Here is a 14,821-nt window from a genome sequence, read left to right on the forward strand (position 1 = left end):
AACTCCGATAGACAACACCCATTGATTTCACTGAATTAATGCATTCCTCGTGGCTCCAAGCGATGTGGCTCGCTGTGACCTCATAACCAGCCGCGTGTAGGTCTTAAGGGCATCGCGGCAAAAGACGAAGTGATCTGTCATAGGAAGGTGAGAGGCTAGCCAGCTAGATTATCTGCTAGAACAGAGTGCTTCAAGGTGAACCACAAGTGTGTTTATGACACAAGTGTGGGCCGAGTGTGTTAGAATGCCGAATGAAATTAGCAGCACCTTGTACGTGTTTCTTGGTATTCTAATTTCATTTGTTTGATACATTTAGACATGGGAGGCATCAAAAGAATTTGACAGTTGCAAAGTGCAGCTGCGATCCTCCACGTGAGTGGCAAGGCATGCTGGCTATAAGCTACTGTGTCGGTGAGGCTTCTCTGGTCCCTGTTTAAGCCAACATTGGACAAAATGTCGGCAGTTAAAGTGGGTACCCAAAATTTTCAAACATCGAAAATACTGCTCTCTGCAACGAGAATGCATATGCTTGCAAGGAAATTTAAGAAACATATATGGCCATTTGTCTATTTAATGATACAATACCAAATCATAAATTGGATAGATTTGTTTTCAATGGCTAATAGCTGAAAACGCACTTTCATGTTTGGAGCACAAAGCACCTGCCTCTCACCAGTTAGGAACGAGCTCAAGCACTGGAAGCACCATAACTCCATACAGAGCACCCTTTTTTCCATCGTCCAAATTCCATCTAGTGGAAGCAGCTAGTAGGAAGTAGGAACAGAAGCATCCCACTTCAATGGACAGATAGGATTCCTTTCAGTTAAACAAACATCACTTGCAAGTTTAGCATGTTAGTTGTATCCATTGGTGAGAAAAAGTATGTACTTTGACAATGACACGAAAGTCGTACATGTTCTAAATTTGATATCCCGGTTCTAAGAACTTTGATTCAAGGCCTGAGCTTCTGCTGCAACCATGGGATCTGCCATGGCATTTGTCTCTTCTTTCTCGCCTTCTCTTTCCGTGGCCAGTTTATCCCTGTGCAGCTTCTCTGCTGCTTGCATTGCTGCACGGTGCTCTGCCTGCAGGCGCTGCATCTCCTCTTCTTGCTGCTGCCTCTCGAACCAAGTGTCCGCATCAGCCCAAACTGAACAGAGACAAATATACTTGTGAGCAATATATGTTTAACTATAAGGCTAAGTATGCCAAGCAATCAATGTTGATGACAAAATAAAATAACAGGAGCATAAACAGTAGAAGGATGATGTAACTATAAAGAATTTTCTTTTGGATCTTATTAAAAGCAGGAATTAATACCAGAGACCTGCAATAAAGGAAAGGTATGCAGCAAGTAACTGTGCTATTTTTTAGGCAAGAGATAAAAGAATCAGCAGTACATCTGCCTTTTGAATGCATAATGTTGCTCGTTTCAGAATTACAAATTTCCAATGCTAAAATGAAAGGAAATATAGGTATCAAAGGCTTCATGAAAATAATATAAATCACCCTACTGGGCAACATGGAATGTGAGAAATGAGTTGATCTGAAGTTAAACTACCATAAATGTTTCTTCAAGGTTTTGCTTTCTGTTGCACAGGGCAAATGGGGATACACATGTCTTTGAATTGTTCAGAAGCTTAAACTTATAATTTCAGGTTTTCTTCTCTCCCTTGACAGTGGTGTAACTTGTTGTAACTCTTACCGACTTATTTATTCATAATATATACAGTCAGGATACTCCTCTACTGTTTTCATTCAAATAATAATTTACACACAGTAAGAATCGAGAAAATATTCAAACTCAAACCATTATGAAGTATCTGACACCCTGATGAGTCATACAGCATAACATAATTAGGTATCATCAATATGGAATTTTAACAAAAGGACAACTCGTGTGAACTGTGGATTGATAATAGGGCCAACAGCTGGTTTATATAGGGCAATATATAAACTACAAAGGTGTATAAACTGAATCTCTCTGCCTTACCCCGACCCTCTTATCTAAATAAGAGAAGTGTATAGTATGGCCATTGAAAACTCAATGTCAGTAAAACTCTATTCCACACTTCAGAATCCCACTCTTTTCCATACTGTATTAATTCCTTTTTACTAAAATAATTTATTGAGCTACATGAGAAGATCAATGATATAGGCATCAGATCAGATTAGAACTTTGGTGTTGAATCCTAGTTACAGAAACCGGCCCAACAAGTGAATTGGTGAGGTGCCCTGTTCATCAGTTGAATGGTCCGATGATTAAACCAGTGTTCAATTAAACTAACATTTTCCCCAGATTTTTCCCTAAACGATCCTTTAGGCAAACAGGACTGTACAAGCCTGCAGTTCAAGATTTTTTTCAGGTGAACAAGCAAATTACTCGTGACTGTTGCAAACCAACAGCTTCATCTCATATAATTTGAACAACTAAGTTGAGGTTCAAATGATGGAGCCTGGCAAGCATAAAACAATTCTACGCTACCTTAGGACAAGTTAGGATGGGGTTGAGATGGGTTGGGTCCTTGTGGCTTCTCTAGAAGTTAGGTACTAATAAAGCTCCCTTTTTATCCAAAAAACAAAAACGCTGGTCAATGGTCCTGATTGTGTTATTGCAGCATTTTCTTTTTGGCTAGGAGTGTTATTGCTGCTTGTGAAAACTATGTTTGTACAGAACAGTTTTACAATTTGCTAGTTTTTCTTTCTATTGTCTCAGACAGGCTTGAGCTCAGCTTTATTGCACAGAAGATGGAGAACTTAAGGAGTGCTCTTGAATGTTTTTGCAATATTAAAGGTGACATTAGCTGTGATAGAGTTATGAGGTCCACTGAAGAGCAAACTGGAGACGAGAAATTAGTGCCGCATCATCCACCAGGAAGCACCGTTATTGGTGTATTGATGTATGACATCCCTGTCTGTATGTGTGTGAGATAGAGAGAGAGGGGGGGGATGTGTTGAGCTTTGTGTGTGTAAGAGAGATGTATTCAGCTGTGTGTGTGTCTGTGAGAGAGAGAGAGAGAGAGATCAGAGAGAGATGTATTCAACTCTCTCTCTCTCTCTCTCTCTCTCTCTCTCTCTCTGTGTGTGTGTGTGTGTGTGTGTGTGTGTGTGAGAGAGAGAGAGAGAGAGAGAGAGTTGTATTTAGCTCTGGGAGCACATGTATATGTTGTATTGATGATTCCACATTTGAATATCCAAACAACATTTGTCATTTGATTCCTAGAAAGTAATTCTATGTACATCCAAACAGAAAAAATGGATTTGAATCAGATTCTAGACAATTCAATTCCATTTGAAATGTAAATTCGAATTTAATTGATGGAATCACTTTCAATTACTGGAATCCAAACCGGCCCTAATTGAAAAGAATACTGCACAAAAAAGGATTTACATACACTTATGTAAAGCCAGAATGCTTGAAATAAAACATCGCAAACAAGATATGCAAGCCCTACACTGTAACATAACTTTACATTTCATGCATGTTCAAATTATTTGGCCAAATCTTATGAAATGAAATAGCTGTTTGAGACACAAAGAAATCCTACTCAACCTTCAAATACGCCAATGATAGGAACAGAAAAAAACATTGCTTTCACCACCAAGCACAAATCATTGTAGTAAATACATGTCAATATGATTCCATGCATGCAAGTAAATTTTTGCGGGCGCTGTTCAGAAACTCATCTACGACATCTTGTACCAATAGATTCTGTGAACATGTTTGTTCTTTTTATTTTTACTACAAAGCTTTATGTTGGAGTTTTTCATATTGCACAATACCAACAGTCCCGAGGGAGAAAAATGGATAATCTCAACGTGAATACAATTACAAATAGCTGTATAATATATCTGTTCATATTGCTAATACCTCCAAGGGTAGCAGTTTCATGTGTGCAGGATTTTTGCATTGCAGATTCGCCATCCTTTTCCTTACGATGGTGGGTCGCAGTTCATTTAATGATACTTGTCATGCCAGACTAGGCGACCACGGTGCCTCCCAAGCACCTGGTTGCCAAGGAAACATAAGACGAGCAAAATGGCATTACTTAAACAGGCAACCAGAGAGGTCAATGACAGCCACATTCCATGTGAGAACATAACAGAGAAGCAGAGCAGAGAGCAATGAGACTAAGTGTGAAGATATGGGAGCAGAGAGACTAAGAGAGCGGAGAGCAGAAACTGAAAGTGAGCCAGAGAGAATAGAAGAGAAAAACAAACAGGCAGCAGAGAGTTGAGAGAAACAGAGTAGAAAGTAGAAGAGGAAAGCAGAGCAGCAGGAAGAGGCGAGGAGAAAATCAGAAAGATCTAGAGGCTGTGGCCTATGGGCGACAGCAAGCTGGAGTTGATAGCCGCAGCTAGTTGAAGGCTGCTGATGAAGGTGACAGCTATCTGGAGCTGAGGGAACTTCGAGGGATAGGGGTGACGGCAAACTGGAGGCAAACCTGAAATGCAGATTTGAGGGAGGGAGGGGCTGAAGGAGACAAACCTGACGTGTTGGAGGCCTGCCAGAGGAAGCTTCATCGTAGGCAGCAGCTAGGGTCCCACTTTAATCACTCATGCCTCATTCTGACAGGGACATTAAACTGTATTGTCTCTCTTTCACTCATCTCACACTCGCACATAGTTGGACACAATCCAACTACAAGAGCCACCCAGGAATTCGTCATGCAAATATTATTGTTGCCTTGGACACCCAGTGTTCCAGACACACCTAATTCTTGAAGGTGAGGCGAACACACATGGCGTCCAACTGGGATGCTTTTGCGCCCAGGCAACAGCTTGGTGACACCAAGACAACCATATTTCAATAAAAAGGGATCATAACATTTAACCTTCTCCTTTCCATGCATGCAAGCCATGTTTCTACTTTCTTCATTAGACACCAACATATGGAACAATTCCATTATCTACTAAAAGCATTTCAACATCCCAACAAATTAATGAAACCATAAAACAGACAAAAGATTTATTGGTACCAAGGTCACATGCTGGTGAACAGCTGGTTAGCTAACCCATGTGGATGGATAGATATCATGACTAACTTTACCTCTGAAACTGATAGAGGAATAGAGGATAGCTGACAAATCAAGGTGCTTGCAATGGTGGCAATGGCAACTGCATAATATGCAGATGCTTTATGAACATTCAGTGCTACTATGGTATGTATTTTTTTCACAAAATAAATCTAAGATGGTGTATTACTAGAGAACACCAATGAATCATCACACCATGGAAAAGCACGAACGACATCTTAGATTAAAAGGACAAGTTTGCACCACTTGACTTCGTCTATTAGCACATGGAGATGTAATGAGGATAAAACCTGTCAACTCTCAATGATTTCATCACCAACTTCCTAATTATGATATAATAAAGCTTCCTAACCCGATGACATAAAGATAATGATCTAAACACATTTCCTTCTGCAATGCTGACCACTACAACTGATGCAAATTGAAACATTTGGAGTAATGCAGATTACATCCGAGAACTTTTAACAAAGTGGTTTGTAACCAAACCAAGAAAGGGTTGATATTTTCATCACAGAAGCATCTCATTAGAGAACTACAAGGCCCTAAAAGTTGCACAGCACCTAACACAACCTCTAATCCATTCATTGCTACCAATATAAAGTATTACAAGTGAATGCTTGAAACGAACAAAACAAAATCTTATAGACAAAGAACATTTGACAACTATAACTTGTTGACTTTTAGAGAAATTGAGTTTAAGCACAAGAATTCATCCTCCTTGTGCATTTGGGAAGAGATTCTTTTATGGTTGAAAACAGAATTGGTTATAACTGAATAAAACCCACACATTTGTAGTACTGGGACAATGTGATAAAGTGTTTATTACAGTTTTAAGTTTTCACATAAATATTTCCCATTTTCCCCAAGAAAAAAGGATCTTCAACAAATATAAACTTTTCTGTTTTCAAGTAAGCATTTTATTGTTTTCCAAAGATCACAGATTGTACAGGCGAAAATGCATTCTAACGAATCCATAAATACAAATGATTAGCACCACGCTGTTAGACGTTAGTAGCCAATTACCGAATCACTAGCTTTGCAATCCTACAATCACAACTCCTACCAAATCCTAACCCTAGATATCATCCAACCACGCGTTTGAACCGAATTTGCAATCAAATTTTCGGCAAGAGCAAAATTTGGCAGTCCTTGCCCTAACAAGCTAGTTAGGCAACCAAACAAGCAAGCGAGCCGCAAGCAGGGTGTGACTGAATGAAGAGGCCAGAAAGACGGGAGGGGCAGGATGCGGCGGGACATACTTGGCTGCGCGGACCATCCCTGCTCCCCTCCCTTGATGCGCTCGGGGAAGGCGTAGTTGACAGTGAGGACGCGTCCGAAGAGCTCGGCGCCGTCCATGTTGTCCATGGCGGCGGCGGCGTCCTCACGCTCGAGGAAGGTGACGAAGCCGAAGGAGCGGTGCTTCTGCGTAGCCTGGTCGAGCGGCGTCTTGACGTCCTTGACCTCCCCGAAGGGCACGAACGCCGCGTGCAGGATCTTCTCGTCCACCTCCTCCGCCAGCCCACCTGCTCCAAGGAGGCTCGGATTAGCCACCTGCGACCAAGAAAGGACGCGGTCCTGCCATGGCCACCGGGAGTTTCTCGCTGAGCAATTTCGTCGAGTAGGTGGGGCGCGCGGCCAAGAAGGGGGAGATAGAGAGAGCGCGCCCTTTGAAGAGGAAGAGGAAGAGACGCTGTGCATACCGACGTATAGGGTGTTCTTCTGCACCGGCTGGTTCATGTCTCCCGCGGCGGCGGCGGCGGCGTCAAGGGGAGGCTGATGCGCTGTGCGCAGGGGACCGAGACAGGAAGACGCGGGGTTGTTTGGGTTTTGCCTTCTCCGCTGGTGCTGTACTGGAACTGGAGTCTGAATCAATTCGATCTAAAAAGCAAAATTGCAAAAACACTCCCCGAAGTCACCTGTAGATTTATTTTCACCTGTACAGGTACTTTGGTGGCATATTCACCCAATAAATATGTACTTCAGAACTAGCCAAATGGACCGCTAGATATGGTGTGGTTTGGATCTATTTAGGTACAGTATGGTTAGATCTATTAGCTACGTCGTTCCACCGGTCGCTCGTCGTCACCCCGTTGCTAGCCACCCCACCCTGTTGTTCCCCGCTGTCACCTAGCATCACCATCGCCCCACCCTGTTGCGACCCACCGTGCCCTACTCCGTGCCACCTCACCCCGCCAAAAAGCTGTGCTTAGGTTATGCCTATAGTAGCGGGTCTCGTACTAGCTCAGTAGGCACGGCCTAATTAACCAGCTTTATACCCTTCGTTGTAGATTTACAACTTGAAGTACCACCTGTGTTCTGAATTGAAGGCAGTGACATGCTAAGTGGGTCTATGGACTAGTCCATCGTATTTAAGTCAGGCTCAGGTGTCTTTATACTCGATCGGTTAGGTCTTTCAATTAGGTTGTTCAACTCTACATATCCAACTTGATCTGGTGACCTAAGGGTGTGATTATTTGCCTGTATGGGTTTTACCCGTATGGACCGTATATGTAGACTGAGTGGAGCCATATTTGTTGAAAGAAGAGTGTTTGGTTGATTGTATCTGTTTGAACAGATTGGGTTGAGTTTCTGTTTGGTTGACTGAATCTGAAGTTGTATAAGCGGATGCAAGAGTTGAGACTGTTATCAGTTACCCACATGAAGATGATTTTGTGACACTGATAAGTGGGTCCGCTTGCATCCGTCGGGCTAGGCTGCGGGCATACATTTGTATCCGCATAGCTAGGCTGGAACAATGTATGTGGGGTAATCAAACATGATTCTCTCTAAGATTATACCCATCCGTCATGTCAGGTTGCTCTCGTGCGGGTAACCAATAGTACCATAAGCGATCGGGTACAAGCCATCGGGGTCTACCTTATACATGGTCGATCGGTCCATAGTCCTGCATCGCAAGCTACAACTTCAACTTAGGAAAAGAAGCACGCATGGTACTCGGGGGTGGAAATCTGCAATAAGAGTATACTTGTGGGGGATGAATATGACACAAATAGGGTTGGAAATGTAGCTCGAGGTTCATTAGCCGGCTCGAGCTCGAAAGGCTCAGCTTGGTGGCCAAACGAGCTGAGCTCGAAATGCCTCCTAAACTCTGCTTCAAATCGAGCCGAGCCCGAGCTAGCTCGTGAGCAACTCGTTGGCTCGCTCGTCGGCCCAACCAACCAGCCACCCCAGACCCAAGCTAGTAGCCCACTACCCTAATCAGTACCCCACATGTGGCTACCTTTAGTTTAGGTTTAGTGTTCCACCAAAGGCCAGCCGCCACTCTTCCACTCATATCTCCCGATTATCGGTCTCCGCCAAAGATGTGTTAGTGCCACCACCACTCCGCATCTCTGCCAGGACTGGACTGCCAGAGTCCAGAGATACGCTAGCGACTTGCCACCCTACTCGTAGGCTCTAGCTTCCAGGCGTGGCTCTGACGTGTCGTTGCAACGCCACTCTCCACGACTCCACACCCGCACACCACCTATCCAACCACGTCGTCACAGTCCATGGAATTGGAGCAGTAGCAAAACATCATCTCTCAAGTCGCCACCATCGCGCATGGAGGGAAGGGGCGCACCAGTACTCCCGAGGCTAGTGTGAGCGTGAAGGCTAGTGTCGGTGCATCCCGATGCACCGCCATGATGGACTCTTCATCGGCAGCCGTTGAAGATTAGGTACGCCACTCTGCTTGACTGCTTTTGTTTGGACTATGGCGCTAGTCATTAGAGTTATTGATTGCTATACTTACTGAATGTATATTCACCATTAGCCTCTTCTTGTCTACTTAAGAATACATTGGAAGAGGAATATATTGTTGTTTTTCCATCATCATCCTTCCAAACCATGCCATTGTTATGCCCACTTCAGCTCATGCCATAATACCGCTTGGTTTAACCTTAGAAGAGTGACCAGAAAGAATTTTGGAGCATTCTTGTATATGTGTGGCATTTAGAACAATGCTGCTATATTTGTTTGTGTTCATTGCACTAAATTTACAGTTTGGTATGTGGTTGAGATAAGTATGGATTGTGTAGCTTTTCTTTAACATATGCATGTGCACATCAGTGGTGCCTTGTGGTGTTCAATGCTGGTTACTTTGCCTTTCACATGGTTTGATTCTGCATACGGGATGGTGATCTTAATCATATCTTTTAAGTTTTTGGTCTTGTGCATAATTTTACTTAAAAGATGCATGCTAGTGACATTCTAGTTGAGCCTAAAACTCTTTCCTAGTTATAATTATGTGCTCTAAAGATCCATCTGGAGATTAATACAATGATGTTTGATTCAGAACTTAAAGAATTAGTAGCTGAATAGTTTTTGAAGTGAACTACTTATGCTCATTTTTTTTTATCAGAGTGATTGCCTATTTTGAATCATTACTGAATTCAATACCTGACTACTTTGAACCATCACTGAATTAAGTACTTGTATTTTGAACCATCACTGAATTCAGTACTTGTGTTAAAGAAACCTGCCATTGTCTATTTTGTTGTTCAGTAGTTGTAGTAATTTAGTACATAAGTAGTCGATTTGTTTTGCCACTACCATTGTTTCTGCATAATCATTTTCTTGATCTCTTGTTGTCCTAAGGAGTGATTACTGATGAATGATGACCTTTGTTTTGTATTTGTAGCTGTTGAACTCAGACGAGGAAGATCAAGAAGAAAATTCATTTGACAAGAACGATGATATGTCTGATATGTCAATGCCACTAGAAGGAGAATATTAATATTTCTAATGATGGTTCGATCCCTCCAAGATGTAAGAAACAAAGAGGGGTGAAGGTTGTCAAGCGGTCTCGATCTTCTTCAGAAGTTTGGAACAATTTTGAGGAGATCAAATTGCCATCCAAGACGGAGAAAGATGTGTTTGTTCTAAAGGCAAAGTGCATATTCTGCCATAAATTGTATTCTTACACTCAAGGATCAAGTACTTCTCATTTTGGAAGACACATGAAGAAGTGTGCTGCATACTTGACTAAGTTGGCAGAGAAATAAAATCAAACTCTTCTCAATTATACTCCATCTAAAGCAGTTGATTATGGTCTTCCTGTTATAGTTTCTCCTAGTGGGTATAATCACGAGGAAACTCGAAAATTAATTGCTAAGATGATAGTAGTTCATGAGTATCCATTTAGGATGGTAGAGCACACATGGTTTTAACATCTTGATGAAGTACTCAAATCTTGCTTATGAGTTTTTTGGTAGAAAGACCATAAGAAATAAATGCATGAAGGTTTTTGAGTCTGTGAGAGGAACTCTTTTGAAGAGCCTTAAATGTGTTGGTAGCATAAGTTTAACTACTGATTTATGGACATCCAACCAAACACTTTCCTATATGTGTTTAGTTGTACACTATATTGATAAAAATTAGAATATGCAATGTCGTGTACTGAATTTCATCAAGTTAGACTCCCACACACTGGATCTGTGATAGCACAAGCTATGTTTAAATGTGTTGATGCATGGAAAATAGAGGATAAGATCATATCAATCACTCTAGATAATGCTTCCAACAATGTTGTTGCTGTTCGGAGCAATCGATTTCTTTCATTACTAGATATTTTCATGTTTGTTGTTGTGCTCACATTGTCAATTTGATCGTGAATGATGGGATAGTGGTCATATCACCTTTGATAAGTAATGTACGAGAATATGTGAAGTACATAAAGAAGTCTCCTTCTCGTATGCATAAGTTCGTAGAAATTTGTAGATCTCTTGCATTAAAAATTGGAGAGGGACTCAAACTTGATATGTCGACAAGGTGGATTTCGACATACAATATGTTAAAAATGCTATTGCCTATAAGGAAGTATTAGTGTTTTATGTTGATTCAGATGCAAACTATAGATGGGAGCCTAGTTCTAAGAATGGGAGTTATTTCAAACCATTCAACCAATACTTGCATCTTCGGCAGAACTTACTACAACATTTTCAGCTTCAACATATCCTAATTCAAATATATTCTATCCTCACATTGTTAATGTCAAGATTGCATTGAGGGATGCAAGTGTTTCTAGTAATGAACATTTGAAGGGTATGGGTATTGAAATGATGGATAAGTTCAACAAGTATTTGGAAGAAAAGAATAATATCATGGTCATTGTTACTATTCTAGACCCAAGGTACAAGATGAAATATGTTGAGTGATGCTTTAGGAGAATTTATGAATCCTCGAAAGCTGAAATTGAGATAGAAGATATTCACAAAGAGTTAGAAAAGCTATATAAAAAATATGAGATTGATCAATGGCATAAGAAGGTAACTGCTTACAAATCTGATTTATCCTCAACTTTAACTATGGATACAAATACCTCTTTATCATCAAGCTCAAGTGAGTTTCAGTCCTTGCAATCATCTACTATGGAGCCATCTAAGAGTGAGCTTCTCATCTATCTAGATGAGAAGAATGAGAGATTACAAAACAAGGATTTCAATTTGCTTCGGTGGTGAAGATTGAATGCACATAGATTTCCGGTGATGTGAAAGATGGTGAAGAACTTCTTGACTATACCAGCCACCTCCGTGTCTTCAGAATCCACTTTTAACATGGGGGTAGAGTTCTAGATGACTATCAGAGTTCTCTATGGCTAAATATGATGGAGGCATTGTTGTGTGCTTCTAGCTGGATTAGAGATTCCCATAATGATTTAAGAGCTCCTATGCTTATGATATGTTCATTCGTGCTATATCTATGCTTGATCATTATGACTCTTTAGGAAGAACATGATGAGGGTGATATCGAGAACATTCCATTTTCTAAAAGCATGATAGAGAGCAACTAAGATGATGTTGGATTATGGTTTCGGAGTGTTGCTGCCTTCTGTGATGGTCTAATGGGCTGCTGCCTGCCTGCTGGAGTGGACTTGATATTTTGTTAACGTGGTTGTGTGCTCTGCTGCCTGCTACACTCTCTATTTACTTATTTTGTTCCTATCACTTATTATAATGGTACGGAACTACTGGTAGCTCCATTATAATGTGTGTTAAGTGTTATTGTGTGAGACTGTATCAATTAGTATGTGTGTGAGACTGTAATCCAGTGAGAGTGAGACTAATGTGTTATCTGTTATGTGTGTTACTGTGAGTCAATTACTTAATAAGTCTATGTCACTACTGTATTTCTAATTTCTAGATGTCATTTTCTGAATTTTTGCTGTGTGCTGGACTGCTGTGTGCAGTGTGCTGCCGTGCTGGAGCATGTACTGCTGGTGGCGGGTGGCCTTGTTTAGTTGTTTTTTCCTTTGCTGGACTGTATTTCCTTTGCTGCAATGCTAGACTTGTTATTTTGTTGCTGCAATGCTGCTGGAAATTGGAATATGCCATTGCTTTTGAAGTTCTGTAGCATATGTGTGTATTTATGTATATGTGTGTGGATATATGCAATTGCTGGAAATTTCTTTGCTGGTAGACCAATTGATTTCAGCTTGTGGCTTAGCTTACGATCCAGTCGACTGGCTCGAAAGCTCGAGTCGAGCTAGTTTTTTAGCTAAAAATTTTGACTGAGCCGAGCCTATTTTCAGCTCTAGACGCAAGCGTACTTGTGAGAGTTAAAATCAAACTAGGAGTAGTTTCTGGGAGTGCTTTTGTAATTTTGCTTTTGAAAAAGGGTTTGGGTCAATTCATATTGCACATAGGGGATTTTGATCCCTGTCCTTGCCGTGCAAAAAATTAAATACAAATGCTAAATGTCAGTCAGCTAAAATTTCACTAAATTTATGTTAACGACATGGTGTGTCCAATGTAAATCTAACGTCAACAACTTTTCTTTTCCCAATTATTGCAGCTTTTTCTCTCCTCTTCTTCTCTGGTAGAGACGTGTGAAATATCAATGACTCTATCATTGGGTTAATACGATTTTTATGATTAATATTAATATAGTCAATGAGACCAATATAGTTTGATAGTATGCAAAGTTTCTCAAAGATGCTACTTGATGAACTTAGAGTTCCAAACACCTCAAAAGAATTAACATTAAGGTCAAAGAAGAATTTCATAATGATTTAAGAACCTATTGTTTAGATAAGCGATCAGGTGTTAAGATCATCACTTGTGTAGATAGGTTTGTTATATTTAGCGGCACTATGTGCACTATGTAGACACGTTTGGGTTTAGCAGCTTGACACAATATCTTTAAGTTAGTTATCTAGTATGTGATATACACTAGGTTTGACTAGCTTTAATAGACCATAATGAGGACTAAGACATCAAGAAAGAGAAGCCACAAATATTAACTTGAGAAAAATTGAATTGGACAAGTCCCTAGAAACCTAATCACCACGTGATGTGGTTTGGTCACCGTGTGATGCAGTTAGTTCACCGTATGATACGGTGAATGTGGGCCGGAGTTGCATAAGATTTTTCAGGTCTCAAAGATGAAGCACCACATGATACGATGACACTGTATGATACTGTGGTATATGGAATGATGCACCATGTGATATGTTAGTTACAGAGAAGTTGCAAGTCAACGAGCACCACGGTTAAGTCACCGCAAGAGGTTGTGACTAGGGTTCAAAACTTCGCTGGGCGTTTTTTCTGCCCACAGGCGAAAACTTCGAAAAATTTAGGCAAAATTTTGGACAAAGTGACACAACCAAAATTCAAAAATTTCTATTGAAATTTGACTGAAATTACCAAAATTTCAGTAGACTGCAACCATTAATCATGGTTTGACAGCGTAGTTAGACAAAAAAAAATTGTAAATAATAACAATATATGTCACAATCAAATCTAACTAAACTCTACCTGCACCGCGCTCTCACCCGAACGACAGACACATGTTATGAGCACAGAGGAACAGCAAGATGACCCCGAGATGGTAAGCAAACTGCGCAAAAACATTGCCAAACTGCTCCTGTATATGCGTACCCCTTCCCATGTTTTGCCGAATTTCTTTTCCCTGATCCCATCCATCTGCACCCTCACGACACCTTCAGTGTAAGCCATCAGCGATGGATTTACTGCAGCAAAAAGCACTGTTGGGGTCATGAAGATACACTACTGCAAGCATTTCAGTGTGAAGTTGAGTCATAAGATTGCACATCTTCTGATCTGTCCCCTCGTCAAGTTTTCTCAACCAACTGAACCATTTTGACTTCATTGCATCCTGCTAACTACTGATATATACTAACCTTTTGTGAAGTAAACATCTCTGTGATAAGCAAAATAATAGCCCAGGATCTTGCATAAGTAGCAAGCGTATTTGCTATCGGACCATTCAAACTTCTCCCGGTCAGAATCTGCAATAAAATCACTTGTGTCGTTCTAAGTGCTTACACATGTTAAATGCCAAACATGAAATCACTTGTGTCGTTCCAATATGTCATTATGTCGTTATGTCATTGAGTTGTCAACACATGTTGTGCCAATATGTCATTGAGTTGTCAAACATGAAATCACTTGTCGTTCTAAGTGCTTACACATGTTAAATGCCAATTAGCCTATAACTTTCAATCATTTTGCAGCCATGGCTACTTATGATTGGGTTAAGTCTGATCCAATCAACTAGCCAAGCAACAATTACAATGTTGTCACTTCATATTGCAGAAGCACTAACGGTGAAACTGAGTGCGGTGTGGCAGTGTGCCTGAAAAAAGGAAAATATTCTAAACTGGTAGTGGTAAAGGATTAGGAATGAAATAGCTCCTATGCATAATGCATTGTCATTTGAAAATACGGAACAATAGTGTGAAGTAGTTTAGGAAAGAAGAATATACCTCGTGTGTGCAAAATCGCAAACTACGAATGATACCGTGCGATAAGTTGCAGTGTTTT

General features: G+C 40.8%; 1 protein-coding gene across 1 annotated transcript; it reads right to left on the minus strand.

Annotated features, from left to right (window-relative positions):
- Nucleotides 1-765: 765 nt before the first annotated feature.
- Nucleotides 766-6,897, minus strand: LOC133915871 (uncharacterized). Its single transcript, XM_062359244.1, has 3 exons — nt 6,737-6,897; nt 6,296-6,559; nt 766-1,150 (listed from the first exon to the last, which is right to left on the minus strand). The coding sequence occupies exons 1-3, from the start codon at nt 6,771-6,773 to the stop codon at nt 939-941; spliced, it is 513 nt and encodes a 170-aa protein (XP_062215228.1). The 5' UTR covers nt 6,774-6,897; the 3' UTR covers nt 766-938.
- Nucleotides 6,898-14,821: the final 7,924 nt, after the last annotated feature.

Source organism: Phragmites australis, chromosome 4, assembly GCF_958298935.1.
Source record: "Phragmites australis chromosome 4, lpPhrAust1.1, whole genome shotgun sequence".
NCBI lineage: Eukaryota > Viridiplantae > Streptophyta > Magnoliopsida > Poales > Poaceae > Phragmites > Phragmites australis.

What these genes read in the sequence shown, in the direction of transcription:
- LOC133915871 (XM_062359244.1), bottom strand. Translation starts at nt 6,773, where the DNA reads ATGAACCAGCCGGTGCAGAAGAACACCCTATACGTCG. An exon ending in GAAGAACACCCTATACGTCG is followed by an intron (nt 6,560 to 6,736) that starts GTATGCACAGCG and finishes TCCTTGGAGCAG; the next exon opens with GTGGGCTGGCGGAGGAGGTG. An exon ending in GGGATGGTCCGCGCAGCCAA is followed by an intron (nt 1,151 to 6,295) that starts GTATGTCCCGCC and finishes GTCTCTGTTCAG; the next exon opens with TTTGGGCTGATGCGGACACT.